The following is a 15,340-nucleotide window of genomic DNA, read 5'->3' on the forward strand; positions in this document are numbered from 1 at the left end:
TGCAATCCTGAAGGTCATGGGTTTGAGTCTCGCTTGATCTCATAATGAAAGGCCATGTCTGGTTTACCCATCTGCAAAATGGGTACCTGATCCATTTGGTTAGGGCATTCAAAGGCAGGTTGACATGATGCTGGCCCGATCACTCCCCTGTGTACTGTTAGCTATGAAACTGATGTGCCTTAACTGAGTCAGCCTGATGAGCTATTGGCTTGGGAGAACTTCTGATGTCAGAAACCTTCCTGGCAAAGTTTCATCGGAACAAAGGTGTTGTCACAGAATGTTTCGGTTCTGATGAGCTGGCATTCCCCAATGAAAAAAAATGTTTAATTGAAAATTTCCCAACCAACTCTAATGTTTATCCCATTCTAGTGGTTCGTCAACCTACGACGATAACAGATTCAGGTAAGGCAGTAGCAAAAGTTCAGGCTTTTAGCATTGAGGGTTCAACTCCTGCTGATGACTGTGATACACAGTCCTTGTGCTGCCCCGCTGATCTGGAGCGTTCTTTGTCTCACTTAAATCCTCAGCACTGGCTGTGTAGGAGGATGCATTGGTTTGATTAATATTTGCTGGCCTTCTGCAGAGTGAGTGAATCTTATTCTGGTATTTATAACTTGGGTATCTCTTGGTCACCTCATGTAGGCTGGGATTTTCAAAACAGCCTAAGAGATTTATGCACACTAACCCCTTTGAATTAATGTGCTTAATTCCCTTAGTCTTCTTTGAAAACTCAAGCCCTAGCAACTCGTTTTTTTTCAACCAGAGAAAAGCAGCCAGGCTTCAGGAAACCCCTTTTTTTGCTCACCGCATTTCAGAAGGCCACCTTCTCCTCCTTCTTTCTTATTGTGTAACTCAAAGGGTTCAGCAGGGCACAAGATGGTATTTAACATTGACATCACCTCGTTGAGACTGAACGAGGAATGCACACTGGGCCTCAGGTACATAAACAGAACAGCCCCATAGAGTATCGAGACTACAGTCAGATGGGAATGCAGATAGAAAATATCTTCTGGAACCCTGTTGCAGAGGGGATGTGGAGGATGGTGGATATTATACAGATGTAGGAAACTACGGTGAACATCAAGGAACTGAGAATAACTGTGATTGCAGCCAAGAATCCCAGCAACTCAATGAGGCAGGTATCAGTGCAAGCTATTTTTAAGACGGGCCCAATGTCACAGTAGAAATAGTTGCTAATATTGGAGTATCATAAGGGCAGCTGGAAGATCAGAGGACTTTGGAATAATATATCCAGGAATCCCCCAAAACAAGCCCCACAGACAGCTGGAGGCAGATCTTGCTGGTCATGACTGTGGCGTATAGCAAGGGTTTGCATATGGCCAAATAGCGGTCGAAGGACATCACAGCCAGGATGAAGAACTCCGTGCTGCCCAGGAAGAAATGGAAGAAAATCTGAACGAGGCATCAGTACATGTAAATTTTTGTCTCAACTGCTACAAAGGTCTCTCGCATTTTGGGCACCATGGCGGTGGTGTACCAGCTCTCCAGGAATGAGAGGTTGCTCAGGAAAAAGTACATCGGGGTGTGCAGCTTGTGATTGGTCCTCCCGATGATCACAATAAGACCGTTTCCTACAATGGTCAGGATGTACATGAGTAAAATGACTGAGAAGAACACAATGTGAAAACCATGACCAATGGGGAAGCCCCGGAGAATTAACTCCTTCACTGTTGTAGTATTTTTCTTGCACATTGTCTCCTTCCTCCTTTGAGTTGTGACTCGCAGGGACAGCAAAAGGCGCAGTCGTTTGGAGGTGGGAGTTCAGTTCAGTGGTAGTTGCAAAGAATCAGGCAGGGTCAGTAGAGGCAAAAATTGGTTTGGCCAAATCTGAACCTGTTCGGAATTAGTGGAGAATTTAAAAAATTCCTGTTTGGATCAAAGGAAGCATTTTGTTAGATGTAAAACATTTTGGGCTAGATTCACAACATCTAAGGAAGCTGTTCCTTTGAACAACGTGGTGTCCGGGCTAAATGCAGTCTTGACCCCCTTGCTGAACCCTTTGATTTACACAATAAGAAAGAAGGAGGTGAAGGCGGCCTTCTGGAATGCAGTGAGTGGAGGCAAAAAATGGGGAGCGGGTTCCCTGAAGCCTGACTGCTTTTCTCTGGTGAAAAATACCTAGTTGCTAGGGCTGGATTTTTCAAAGAAACCTAAGGGAGTAAAACACCTTAATTCAAAGGGGTTAGTGGGCATAAATCTCTTAGGCTGCTTTGGAAACCTTGGCCTAGATAAGGTGACCAGAAGATACCCAAGTTATAAATGCCAGAGTAAGATTCCTTAAGTGTCCTTCAGCTCAGGGGAGAAGCACTCACCTGGGATATAACAGACCCATGTTAAAATCTGCTTTGGAAGAAAGATTTGAACTTAAGTCTTCCCCTTCCTGAGCAACCACAGGACAATGGGGTACTGCCTGATGGGGGTAGGGGTGTTCTTAATATTTCCTGTTGATGCTGTTCAAATTTGTATGACAAATTAAACAGCCACTGGTGCAGGGACTTGAACTTAAGTCTACAACAGCCTAAATGCTCACCTAACCTCAAAAGGTACAAAGCCAACTTTCTACTGACTCTTTTCGGCCTGATGATTGTACGGTTATAAGAAGGCCCTCACTATCTCCTCCTCCCCTATTTTGAGTGTGATGCCTAAATCCCCTTGTGAATCTGGCATGATTTATTAACATGTTATTATTAGTAATAGTAATAGTACGACTACTACTACTGGGAAACCATTTGGCTTCTGCTACAACATTTTCTCATGAATATATATATGCAATTCCCAAACACCATCTATCTCTCTATCTCTCTATGTGCATCTCTCTCTCTCTCTCTCTCTCTCTCTCTCTGAAAGCTGATGAATTGTTGACCATATCGCTCTATCTACCATGGCATTAAGGACCAGATTTTGCTATCACTGCAGTCAATGGGGGATAAGTAACAATTTATGCTTGTGAGGCACTCAGATCCTATGGCAGTGGGAGTGATACGAGAATCTAGATTGATAAAACGGGATCTTAGATCTATAGGGTCAATCAAGTATAGTATCTGGGGGGTTACTTCAAAAGAGATTAAATAATACTAATAAATAACTTGGCATTTGTATAGCCTTTGAACACTGTATCATTTTAGATACCAGTAGCCAAACTTCCCCTGACTGAATCATGAGCTGGAATGCTTCTGACCTCAGCCCTTCGCTGCGGTGGGTACACTCTCACTTCTTTGCACGGGCTCAGAGAGACAAAGCAGCTGCTGTATCCTCAGCTTAACTGCCCTGTTAAATTGTGTTCACTGTTGTTCTATCTGATCAGAGAGGCACAAAGCATCTGGGATGTATCCAGTGACTCGCACCCCGAGTTGAAATTGCAAAGGAAGAGGTGACTAACTTCTTTAGCTTAAGACAACAAGTTAGGAATCGTGTGCTATATTCGCTGGTAACCTTTAGCTACTTCGGGTATGTCGGCTCTGCAAATGAGGGGTCTGATTGTAACACATGTAGGCATACCTCAACTAGCTTCAATCTTGGGTACCAATAGCAGCATGGACCTCAGCGTGGGCTATACAAGTCCACCTGGGACACTGGGTAATTACTCACAGGACACTGCTGCTGGTACCTGAGCTAGACAGATCAAAGCTAGCATGAATGTGTCGGCTGATGCTGAAATCATACCTCCAATTGCAGTGTAGACAGAGTGGTGCTCCAGTGACATGGGGCACTTGTGAATGACCAGACTGTCCCCTACAGCTGCTCTGTATCACCAGAATGGCACAAAATAGCCAGAGACTATCAATTAGTCTATCCCCACAATCTCCAGGAAGAACACAAAGGAATTACTCACATCAGTGATAGAACATTCACCCTCCAGAATGAGATATCCGGGAGCAGGAGAGAGAGGTTTCTCGGGAACTGGGACATGGTGTAGAACTTGCCTCTGGAATTGGTTGGGACGCTCAGAGCCTCCCAAAGATAGAATCTCCACTTCTTCAGTCTGTCAGTAACCCACCTGAAATCAGACGTTTAAGAAGCAAAACAAAGAAAATGACAACCTCTCATAAAATAGGGAAAGGGGAAAGAAGGGACTACAGTGCTCTCTGTGTTCAGTTTATGAATATGTATGGCTTTTATATATCTTCATAGTGGTTGTGGTGTACCTGCCTGTATAGATGGGTAGATATGTAGCTTGTTAGACAGACTGATGGATAGGTCAGATAGAAAGAGAAAAATAGACAGATGGGAGGATTAAGAGAAAATTCCTTCAAGAAGGTGCAGAACACTGAAACTGCCCATTTGAAATATTATAGGATACAGCTTTTTATTTTCAAAGACGTGTGTTTTGCTTGTTATAAAGAAAGCATATTTTAGATCTAACAGTCCTAAAGTACTTTCCATACATTTTAATCTCTGCAAAACATCCCTCTGAACTCAACAATGTTAGCACCCTTTCTCTGCTCACAGTAACCAGTTCAGGATGCTGCCAAGACCCAGGTAAAATATACAGTGACATGGAGATAACGTGCGATGTAGAATTGTTATTGTTATTATATCTCCACAGAGTGTTCTATTTTCTGCCCAATTTCTTTGCTGGAAGTATTTGTTGTTGAGGAAGAAAAGTCATTTTCCATTTGCTCAACATCTTTTCTGTACGGGTTCCTCTGTTAATTCTCAGAGGACAAATGATCTGAAGTTCCATATTTTAGATGCTCGTCGGATATTCGCAGTATGTGTCATTAAGTGTTAGGCATGTCACTGAACTTGCTTTTCCAACAAGTGTTTATAATAATATCATTGCAGAGGAGGTATATCTCACACTCATTCTAATGACTACTTCAAATCCTCAGACCTTACTATTAATCTTCTTTCTTTCTTTCTAAACAGAAAACGAATGGGTTGTTTAAAAAACAACAGCAATCAACCAAAAATACCTTTCCAAATAGTTAAGTAAAAATTCTATTCCTTGGAGCTCTCATGTAAAAATAAAAATCAAGATAATTTTTGTGGTTATATATTTATTTCTTTGGATTTATAACTTTTTAAAACTCACTTGGCCTGTGTTCTAAGCACCTATTCACATGCATTAAACATGCCACTCTTAAAAAGCCATTCATAGCTTGGCAGTTGTATGTCAGACAAATGTAACATATGCAAACAAAACACTTTATCATCCCTCAAATGCCCCAAGCTCAGCATCTTCTGCACTTCTCTGAAGCTCAGGGAACCAACATCTTTGCATCATATCCTTAAGATCGATAGACATGTCCTATATTGAACCAAAGGCAATTTCAGACATGTAGCTCCAGATTATTGTTTCATAGACAAATGAAAGAATCCAGTGACCTTTGGAGATTGATTTGGGGTTAGATTTTGAAGGTATTTAGGTGCCTAAATTTGTAGATAGGTGCCTATAGGGATTTTCAGAAGTACCTAGGCACCTAAGTCCATTGGGAATTAGGCACTTTTGAAAATCCAAATAAGGACCGGTGTAGATCTTTAGATGCTTTAGTATCTGTAAAAGCCTGGCCCTTTGTTCTTACTCAATGCTGTGAAGGAATCTGACCCTTCATCCCTCGAGTCACTGGATCATATCTCCAGCCAGTGTCAATTGGAGTTGATCCAAGTCAGTGGGCCCAGTTCCAGACAGTGTAAATTGCCCACAGTTCCACATAAGTCAATGGCGCCGTACGAGTCACACCAGATGATGTACTGATCCAATGGGAACTTTCCAGTGAGATGTAGAATCGTATCTTACCTGCTCTTGATCTTGACTAGGAATGGGCAAGATCCTCAACCTGTGTAAATTGGCACCGCTTCATTTGCTTCACAGAAGCTGCACCAGTTTGCACCAGAGAACATTAGTGGAGGAGTGTATCTGTAGTATAGGCATGCGCTGAGCATTCAGTAGAGTGACATCTTAAGGGTGCTGGTAGTTCAAAAGCATCTAAGGGATTTAAGAGCAAAAATCTCCCATTGACCTTCCATGGGACTTGTGCTTCTAAATCCCCTAGGTACTGTTTTCACTCTCCCCTAAATGAATAGTATAGCTTGATATACAAATATGAATAGTTGGTAGCAGTTTTCACATTCATTGCTTGATTTAACCACAACTCATGATTAAGCCTATTTGTATTTTTCCAAAATAATATGGGGGAGAACTTCAGTGTCATGAAGAATATTCAACCTTTCAATAAAACAGGCTTCAATTCTCTAAGGTGATTTGTGTGAGAGCAATTCAGGCTTCTTAACAATAGAGCAAGACTGGCTCTAGAACTATGAACGAAGAGACAGGAATTTATAAAAGCCTGAAATCTACTTACCCTACCAGATTGACAGAATGTTATAGAGATAGAGAGATTCTGGTTCATTTCTTGGGTATGTTTTACAGAACAGTCATTAGAAAGAATCTGAGTGGAGAAAAGATTATAATGTCAAAGAATTTAACTTAGCATTGGGAGACTGATTCATGCTTTTTCACCAATTGTTGAATACTGCTCTTATGTTCCTAGAAAGGAGAAAGAGAACTGAACCTACCATAACAAGGAGAAGTTAGATCAGATACCACAGGTATCACAGCTAGCATAACAATGTAGAAAATTCTCCAACTCTTGGAGGGTATAAAAAAGACTGGATGACTTTCGGAATGACGTATTGTAACTCAACCACAAGTATTGTGCCCAGAGCAGAATTACCGGGTGAAATTCTATTTTCCATCCCATAGAGATGTTCAGTGGAAAAATAATTGATTAGTAGATAGATGTCTACTGGGAATCAATGGTAGTTTGGTGCCCAGGCACTTCTGAAAATCACACTAGATAAATACTTGCTTTTTAGGTGCCTAAATTCTTTTGAAAATTTGGTCTTAAGTTACACAACTACATTGAGTTTCATTGGAATTTGGGCACCTAAAACCCTTAGCTCATATGAAAAGCTCAGCTTTTCTGCTTACTATCCTGAATCTTGTTAGGAAGGAAAATCGGTTTTAGAGGATTGGTGTGCTAGTCTTGGACTTTGCTCTGCTACTGTCAATGCTGCATTTGTTCTGTGGATAGTTGTACATTGATCTCAAATGTCTGACAGTTCAGCACTTTCAAGAAATGCAAAATTATTTTAATTGTTTCCATTAAAATTAGAATTGACTAAATGTTTATTTATGAAAAATACAGATGGAGAAAGGACTATTACACAGAATTGTACGAAACATTAACAGATTGGCTCATGCCTTCTCATTATCATTTTGTTGCTTTACTTATAGTTATCCACAAGCATTTCACAGGTTGGGGAACAACTTTGCTGTTCTCTGACCAAAGGCTTCTCTCAGAGCAAGCTTCACAGTCTTGTTTCTGAGGCTGTAGATAAAGGGGTTGAGGAAAGGGTACAGTACGGTGTTCAGCAGAGCCACTCCTTTGTTGACATCCAAGGAGAAACTTCCTGAAGGCCTGGCATACAAAACAATGCAGCTTCCGTAGACGACAGCCAAAGCTGTGAGATGGGACCCACAGGTAGCAAAAGCTTTCTGTTTGCCTGTGGCCGTTGGGATTCGCAGAATAGAGAAGAAGATGCTCACATACGACAACATTATCAAGCATAATGAACTCAGCACTACAGTTGTGCTCAAAATGGAGTCTGCCCTCCTAATCCCACTGGTGTCAGTGCAGGACAGTAGGAAAAGGGGTGTGTTGTCACAGAAGAAATGGTTGATCACATTTGGCCCACAGAATCTCAGCTTCGAAATCAGGACCATCCGTACACTTATAACTGTGAAACTTCCCACCCATGAAACAAGGACTAGCTGAATGCAGAGTCTCTGATTCATGATGGTGGCATATTGCAAAGGGCGGCAGATGGCAACATAGCGATCAAAGGACATGACCACTAAAAGGGTGAACTCCGTAGCCCCAAGAGTGAAATAGAAGAAGGTCTGGGCCATGCAGCCATTCAATGAAATGGTTTTGCTGACTGAGAGAAAGGTCAGCATCATTTTAGGGCTTGTGACCGAGGTGAACCAGATTTCCAAGAAGGACAAATTGGCGATGAAAAAGTACATGGGAGAGTGGAGTCGATGATCCACCCACACTATGAAAATGATGACCACGTTGCCCGTCACTGTGATCAGGTAGGTGAGGAGAAGAATCAGGAACAGAAAAATCTTCAGTTTCTCACCAAGGCTGGAAAATCCCAGTAGGATGAACTCAGACACAGCCGTTTCATTTCTTTCCTCCATGTCCAACTTCTGTAGAAAGAGTAAATATGAAAATAAGTGAATGGCATTTTCGTGTATTCATAGATTTTTAAAGCCGGATGGAACCCTGGTGATCTTTTAGCCCCACTTTGTACATAATATATGACATATGATTTTACCTAATAACTCCTCCATTAATCCTGTAATTTGTTGTCATAAGAACAAGCATACTGGGTCAAACCAATTGTCCATCTAGCCCAATATCCTGTATTCTGACAGTGGCTAAAGCCAGGTGCTTCACAGGGAATGAACAAAACAGGGCACTTATTGGGTGATCCATACCCTGTCATTCACTCCCCACATCTGGCCATCAGAGGCTCAGACACACAGAGCATGGAATTGCATCCCTGACCATCTTGGTTAAGAGCCCTTGATCGACCTATCCTCCAGGAATTTATCTAAACCTTTTTTGAACCCAGTTATACTTTTGGCCTTCACAACATCCCCTGGGAACGAGTTCCACAGAATGACTGTGTGTTGTGTGAGGAAATACTTCCTTTTTTTGGTTTTGAACTGGATGCCTATTAATTTCATCAGGTGACCCCTGGTTCTGGCGTTCCACGGAGAGGTAAATAACACTTCCCTATTCACTGTCTCCACACCAGTCATGACTTTCTAGACCTCTCTCATATCCCCCTACAGTCATCTCTTTTCCAAGATGAAGAGTCTCAGTCTTTTTAATCTCTCCTCATATGGGACCTGTTCCATACCCCTAATTATTTTTGTTACCCTTCTCTGTACCTTTTCCATTTCTAATACATAATATGCCCACTCCTAGAGCACTATGGGCAGTTCTGGTTGCCCCATCGCAGAAAAGATCTATTTATATCATCGCATTATGTTATTTGGAATCTTATTATCTATCCTTTTGGTAATGGGAATCATTCCCAACATTCTGTTCGCTTTTTTGACTACTTCTGCACATTGAGTGGATGTTTTCAGAGAACTATCCACAATGACTCCAAGATCTCTTTCTTGAGTGATAACTAATTTAGACCCTATTATTTTGCATGTGAAGTTGTGATTATGTTTTCTCATATACATTACTTTGCATTTCTCAACACTGAATTTCATCGGCGATTTTGTTTCCCAATCACTCAGTTTTGTCGGATCCTTTTGTAACTCTGCTTTCGACTTAACTATCTTATATAATCTTGACTCGTTTGTGAACTTTGCCATCTTTGTGCAGCGGCAATCAAAAAAGCTAACAGTGAAAAGAAGAGCATGGCATCCAGGTGTCCAAGTCGCTGTGTCACTGAGCACCCAGAAGCATGTGTTCTTTTTGGTCATTGTTTTGCAACATAATTCCATTATAGATTCCTCCACTGGAAGAGACCACTGAGTTCATCTAGTCTCATCGCCTGTATAACTCCTGCCATTCAACTTCCTCAAAATAATTAATTTTAACGAGATCCTATCTTTCAGGAAAAATCCCGTCTTGATTTAAATATTGCCAGTGATGGAAAATCCACCACTACACTTGGTGAGTTGTTCAAATGGTTAATTCCCCTCACTGTTAAAAAAGGTGCACCTTAGTTCCTATTTGAATTTTTTCTAGCCTTCACTTTCAGTCATTTGGTCTTGTTCTACATTTTTTCTGCTAGACTAAAATATTTGTTCCCGACGTAGGTACTTATTGACTGTGAGCAAGTTACCTTTTAAAGTTCTCTTTGATAAGATAATTATATTGAACTCCTTCAGTCTATCACATTCAGTAATGTTTTCCAAAGCTTTAATAGTTTTCGTGGTTCAGAACTGGATACAGGATTCCAGCAGCAGTTGCACCAGCACCAAATGGAAAGGAAAAACACACCCCTTCTCCTTCTCAATATTCCTGTTTTCACACCCCAGGATTGCATTAGACTTTTTTGGCCACATCACTGAACTGGGAGCTTATGTTTGGCTAATTATTTACTGTGACCCCTGAGTCTTTTTCAGAGTGAAGTTTGCTTACGACATCCAATAACAATATCTCATGCAATGCAATTTCAAGTGAACATAGTCCCTTCTCCACACTCATGAGTGACCTGTAGCAGTGTTTTTCAGGCTTTTAATGTTGGTGAATCATTAATCAAAGTAAAAATGTTCACAATCCCATTACATTTACTATAAAGAGTAAAACTGCTATCAATGTTAACAGTGATAACCCTACCAAATACAAGTACTACATTCGATCTCAGAAACTTTGAAGGTTTTTATCATCCCAAGTTTGTTCTGGAAATTTGATTTGTCAGGATTGTAATAAAAAATTCAGTGCCTCTCCTCCCCCCCCCCACATTGCTTAATGCCAAAGCTCCCAGAAACAACACCCATCTGTTTAGAAACACAGATCTAATGTTCTCTCGGCCATCATATAAATCATAGGAGTTTATCTAGTAATTTCTCCATTAAGCCCACAACTTGTGGATGAAGTAGGGGATATCTTTTAGAAAGACCTCCAAACTCAACACAAAGACTACAAGTAACAGAATATCCACTATATCTCTAGGTAAATTGTCTCAATAGTTAATGACTCTCACCCTTAAAAATGTGCTCCTTACTTCTTGTTTAAATTTGTTTTTCTTCAGCTTCAAACCATTGGATACTTTTTTCTGCTAGGCTAAAGAGTCCTCAACTGTCAGAAATCTCTTCCCCATGTAGGCACTTCTAAATCATGATCAAGTCATCTCTGAACCTTCTCTACAATAATATAAATAGATTGAACTTCACTACTGTATTCTATAGCTCCACCTTGCTAAATCCTTCCCTTATTCCCCTTTTCTACAGCAGTGACAAGGCAAAAGCAGTAGCTAAAGATCACTGAGACACCCCTTCTAGTGATAGACTCAAGGAGCTCAGTCTCTCTAGTTTAAAAAGGAGAAGTTGAAGGGGTGACTCGGTTACAGCCAAAGGTACAGGGGGAGCAAATGGACTCTTCTCTTTAGCAGAGACAGGTATTACAAGCTCCTTGGCCAGAAGTTGAAGCTAGAAGAATTTGGGACTGGAAATAAAAGTATATTTTTTTTAAAGTGAGGATAATTAACAATTGGAATTACTTACCAAGGGCTGTGGTGGAGTCTCCATCACTGACCATTTTTATATCAAGATTGGATATTTTTTTTCCTAAAAGATCTGCTCTGGGAATTTTTTCTGGGAAGTTCCAGGGCCGGTGTTAGAGAGGAGGCCAGCCCAGATGATCACAAGGGTCCCTTCTGGCCATCTGATCTATGAATTTATGAGTCATGGAACATCAAAGCATAGCTATAGACACCATAATTTTATATCTTCATCTTCTCCGACTTGCTGAACATTGGATGCTATCATTTAGAAATGAAACAGAAACCGCATCGCTTTCTCTGACGTTCTCTCTCCATTGCTTTCTCAGCATCTTTCCTGCTGAGTTCATCTGGTGAAAAAAACTTTGCCTTCACACACTCTGTAAATAAGGGTTTGAAAATGCTATGATTTCCTTTGAGACCTGGCAACACCAATGGGAAATTACAAGAGGCAAGAAATCTCCTAGGACAATCTGAGATGAATGATCAAATTGAACACAGAAATGGTCATCTTTAAGGCTAAGCTTTTTCAAAAGACTAAGGGAGTTAGATGCAGTACTCCCATGATCTTTCCATGGGATTTAGGTGCGCAAATCCCTTAGGAAACATTGAAATCCTATCATAAACTGTTAGGGCAGAACTCAGTGATTAATTCAGCTTTTTTGCATTTCTCAAATGTTAATGTTTTTTCATGATTTTTCCATCAAAGTTTGGAATTATGCTGTGAAAGGTAACAGACAAATGTTACTCTTAAATATTCACAAAATTCTTTACCTCTTTTGTAAACACCTCTATTGATTTATGTTCTAAAATAGACAGATTGTAAATGGAATGGCAAACCAGTGAGTATTTGTGAGCATAGCTCCGTGTTTAACAACTTCATATGTGGCTGGCAATTGAAAAAATAAATGTTGATTTAGGTTGGACCAAAAAATAATTTAAATAAATTGGTGAATTAAAAAGTAAAAAATAACCCACAAATTTATTTCGGGTCAAATGACAAAACTGAAATAAAAGGTTTCAGTCTTGGGCATATTCAAATATTTTCTATGGGTTTTTTTAATGTAAAGGAAATTTTGAGACAAAAATGTTGCTTGCACTGAAAAACTGAAACACAACTCTTGAAAATGTTGCAATGAAATATTTTGATTTTTTTTTTAAATGTGGCTGACCCAGTTCAGTGAAACTAACATGAATTTGTAAAATTTTAGTGTTGCTGAATCAGAATTTTAGACCAAAAATTGTTTCAGCCAAAAAAGTTCACCCACCTCAATTTATGAGCATCTGTATGTATTACACCAGGCTTGTGTGTGAATTTCTTGATATTGAGATGGGCCAAAATGAAATTCCTTTTACCAAATGAAATGGGCAGTTTAGAATATTCTTCTAATAGGAAACTGCTAACAGTGTAATCTTAGAGGTCAAGATCAAGGAAGAAAAAGAGAGTGGACTTCCATCCAGGGACAGGCAACACCAGTCAAGACAACTGATTTTATTGTCATAATAATTATTTGAGTTTCATGTGGGGTTGGAGTTTCACTATGAGGCATGCTTACCTGAACATTCATTACGCACACAGAATTATAAGCTAGGAAGATTCTATAGCTTTTCTCTGAGAATAGAAATCTCAGGTATGTCTATTAGGCCCCATCTACACTATTGCTAACACTTTCCAAGCCACTATAGAGATCTGGATGCCTGACTCTGCAATGTCCCACTTGGAGAAGGGCAGCCATAGAAACCATCTTTAAAAAGGGGAAGAAATGGGAGCAAGGAATTATACATCAGGCAGCCCAACTTCAGTACCTGGAAAGCTACTGGAAATAAATGATTAAACAACTGATGTGTACGCACCTAGGTAATAACACAGTTATAAGGCATGGCCAGAATGGATTTGTCAAGAACAAATCAGGCCAAACCAACCTAATTTCCATCCTTGAGTAGGTTACTGGCCTAATGAATGGGGGACATTATTATATTAGATTTTAATAATGCTTTTGTCATAGTCCCACATTACATTCTCAGAAGAAAACTACAGAAATGTGATTTAGATGAAATTACTTTCAGGTGGGTACTCAACTGGTTGGAAAACCATACGGAAGAGTAGTTATCAATCACAGACTCAGAGGGTGATAATGGCCCGCAAGGGTCATCCAGTCTACCCCCTGCCAAGATACAGGATTTGTTGTGTTTAAACCATCTAATGGTTCACTGTGAAATGGGGAGGTCCTATCTAGGTGTCAGTCCTCTGTCTGGTACTAGTCATTATTTTAATTAATAACTTTGATCACAGAGTGCTTATCGAATTTGCAGATGATGCCAAGCTGTGAGGGGTTCCGAGCACTTTGGAGGACAGGATGAGAATTCAAAATGACTTTGGCAGAGGATTGGTCTGAAATCAACAAGATGAAATTCAAGAAAGACAATTACAAGGTTCTACACTTAGAAAAGAAAAACTGAATGCACACCTACAAAATGAGAAATATAAAATGCTAGGTACTGCTGAAAATGGTCTGGGGATTATAGCAGCTCACAAATTCAGTATAAGTCAACAATGCAAGGCAGCTGAGAAAAAGGTTAATATCGTTCTAAGGTGTAACAATAGGAGTCTTGTAGGTAAAACCGAGCAGCTAATTGCCCTCACTCTACTCAGCACTGGTGAGGCCACAGCTGGAGGATTGTGTATGTGATACCCGAGTCCTGTTGAAAGTGGTGTGACTCGAAGGAAGCTCACCCTGCTACTATCTGTGATGTGTTTGCTCTGTGGATAACGGCACATTGATCTCAATTGTCTGACAGTTTAGCACTCTGAAGAAAGATTTAATTATTCTAATTATTTCCATGAAAAATACAAAGCACTGACCATTTATTCATAAAACAACAGATGGAGAAAGGATCATTACACATAATTGGGCTAAACATTAGCAGATTGACTCATGCCCATTCATTATCTTTTGGTTGCTTTGCTTCTGTCTATCCAGAAACACATTATAGATTTGGGAACAACTTTGTTGTGCTCCAACTGAAGGTTTCTCTCAGGGCAAGTTTCACAGTCTTGTTTCTGAGGCTGTAGATAAAGGGGTTGAGGAAAGGGTAGAGTACGGTGTTCAGCAGAGCCACCCCTTTGTTGACATCCGAGGAGGCACTTCCTGAAGGCCTGGCATACAAAACAATGCAGCTTCCATAGGCAATTGCCAAAGCTGTGAGATGGGAACCACAGGTTGAAAATGATTTCTGTCTGCCTGTGGCTGTTGGGATTCGCAGAATAGAGAAGAAGATGCTTCCATAAGACAACATGGTTAAACATAATGAACTCAGGACTATAGATGAGATCAGAATGGAATCCACCCTTCTAACCCCACTGGTGTCAGTGCAAGAGAGTTGGAAGAGGGGAGAATTGTCACAGAAGAAATGGTTGATCACATTCAGCCCACAGAATCTCAGCTTCGAAATCAGGACCATCCGTAAACTTATAACTGTGAAACTTCCCACCCATGAAGCAAGAACTAGTTGCACACAGAGTCTCTGCTTCATGATGCTGGCGTATTGCAAAGGGCGGCAGATGGCAACATAGCGATCAAAGGACATGACCACTAGGAGGCAGAACTCTGTACCACCCAAGGCAAAATAGAAGTATGACTGGGCCATACAGCCATAGAATGAAATGTTTTGGTTGATTGAGACGAAGTTCAGTATCATTTTAGGGCTTGTGACTGAGGTGAACCACGTTTCCAAGAAGGACAAATTGGCGATGAAAAAGTACATGGGAGAGTGGAGTCGGCGATCCACCCACACTATGAAAATGATGACCACATTGCCCGTTATTGTGATCAGATAGGTGAGGAGAAGAACCAGGAAGAGGAAAGTCTTTAGTTTCTCACCAAGGCTGGAGAATCCCAGTAGGATGAACTCAGATACAGCCGTTTCATTTCTTTCCTTCATGTCCAACATCAGCCTTGGCTGTAGAAAGAGTAACAGTGAAAATAAAAGGCATTTTCACAGAGTCATTGATATTAAAGCCAGATGGAACCTTGTCATCGTCTAATCTATGTCCATA

At 40.5% G+C, this 15,340-nt stretch overlaps 2 protein-coding genes and 1 pseudogene across 2 annotated transcripts; all 3 read right to left on the bottom strand.

Annotated features, from left to right (window-relative positions):
• Positions 1–811: 811 nt before the first annotated feature.
• Positions 812–1,713, bottom strand: LOC128846202 (olfactory receptor 6X1-like; annotated as a pseudogene).
• A 5,563-nt stretch (positions 1,714–7,276) lies between these two features.
• Positions 7,277–8,230, bottom strand: LOC128847000 (olfactory receptor 6M1-like). Its single transcript, XM_054046319.1, has one exon. The coding sequence runs from the start codon at positions 8,228–8,230 to the stop codon at positions 7,277–7,279; it is 954 nt and encodes a 317-aa protein (XP_053902294.1).
• Positions 8,231–14,271: 6,041 nt separating this feature from the next.
• Positions 14,272–15,234, bottom strand: LOC128846997 (olfactory receptor 49-like). The gene has a single exon (XM_054046315.1). It carries the CDS (start codon positions 15,232–15,234, stop codon positions 14,272–14,274), a length of 963 nt encoding a protein of 320 aa, XP_053902290.1.
• Between the last annotated feature and the right edge of the window lie 106 nt (positions 15,235–15,340).

This window comes from Malaclemys terrapin, chromosome 12, assembly GCF_027887155.1.
Source record: "Malaclemys terrapin pileata isolate rMalTer1 chromosome 12, rMalTer1.hap1, whole genome shotgun sequence".
Classification (NCBI taxonomy): Eukaryota; Metazoa; Chordata; order Testudines; family Emydidae; genus Malaclemys; species Malaclemys terrapin.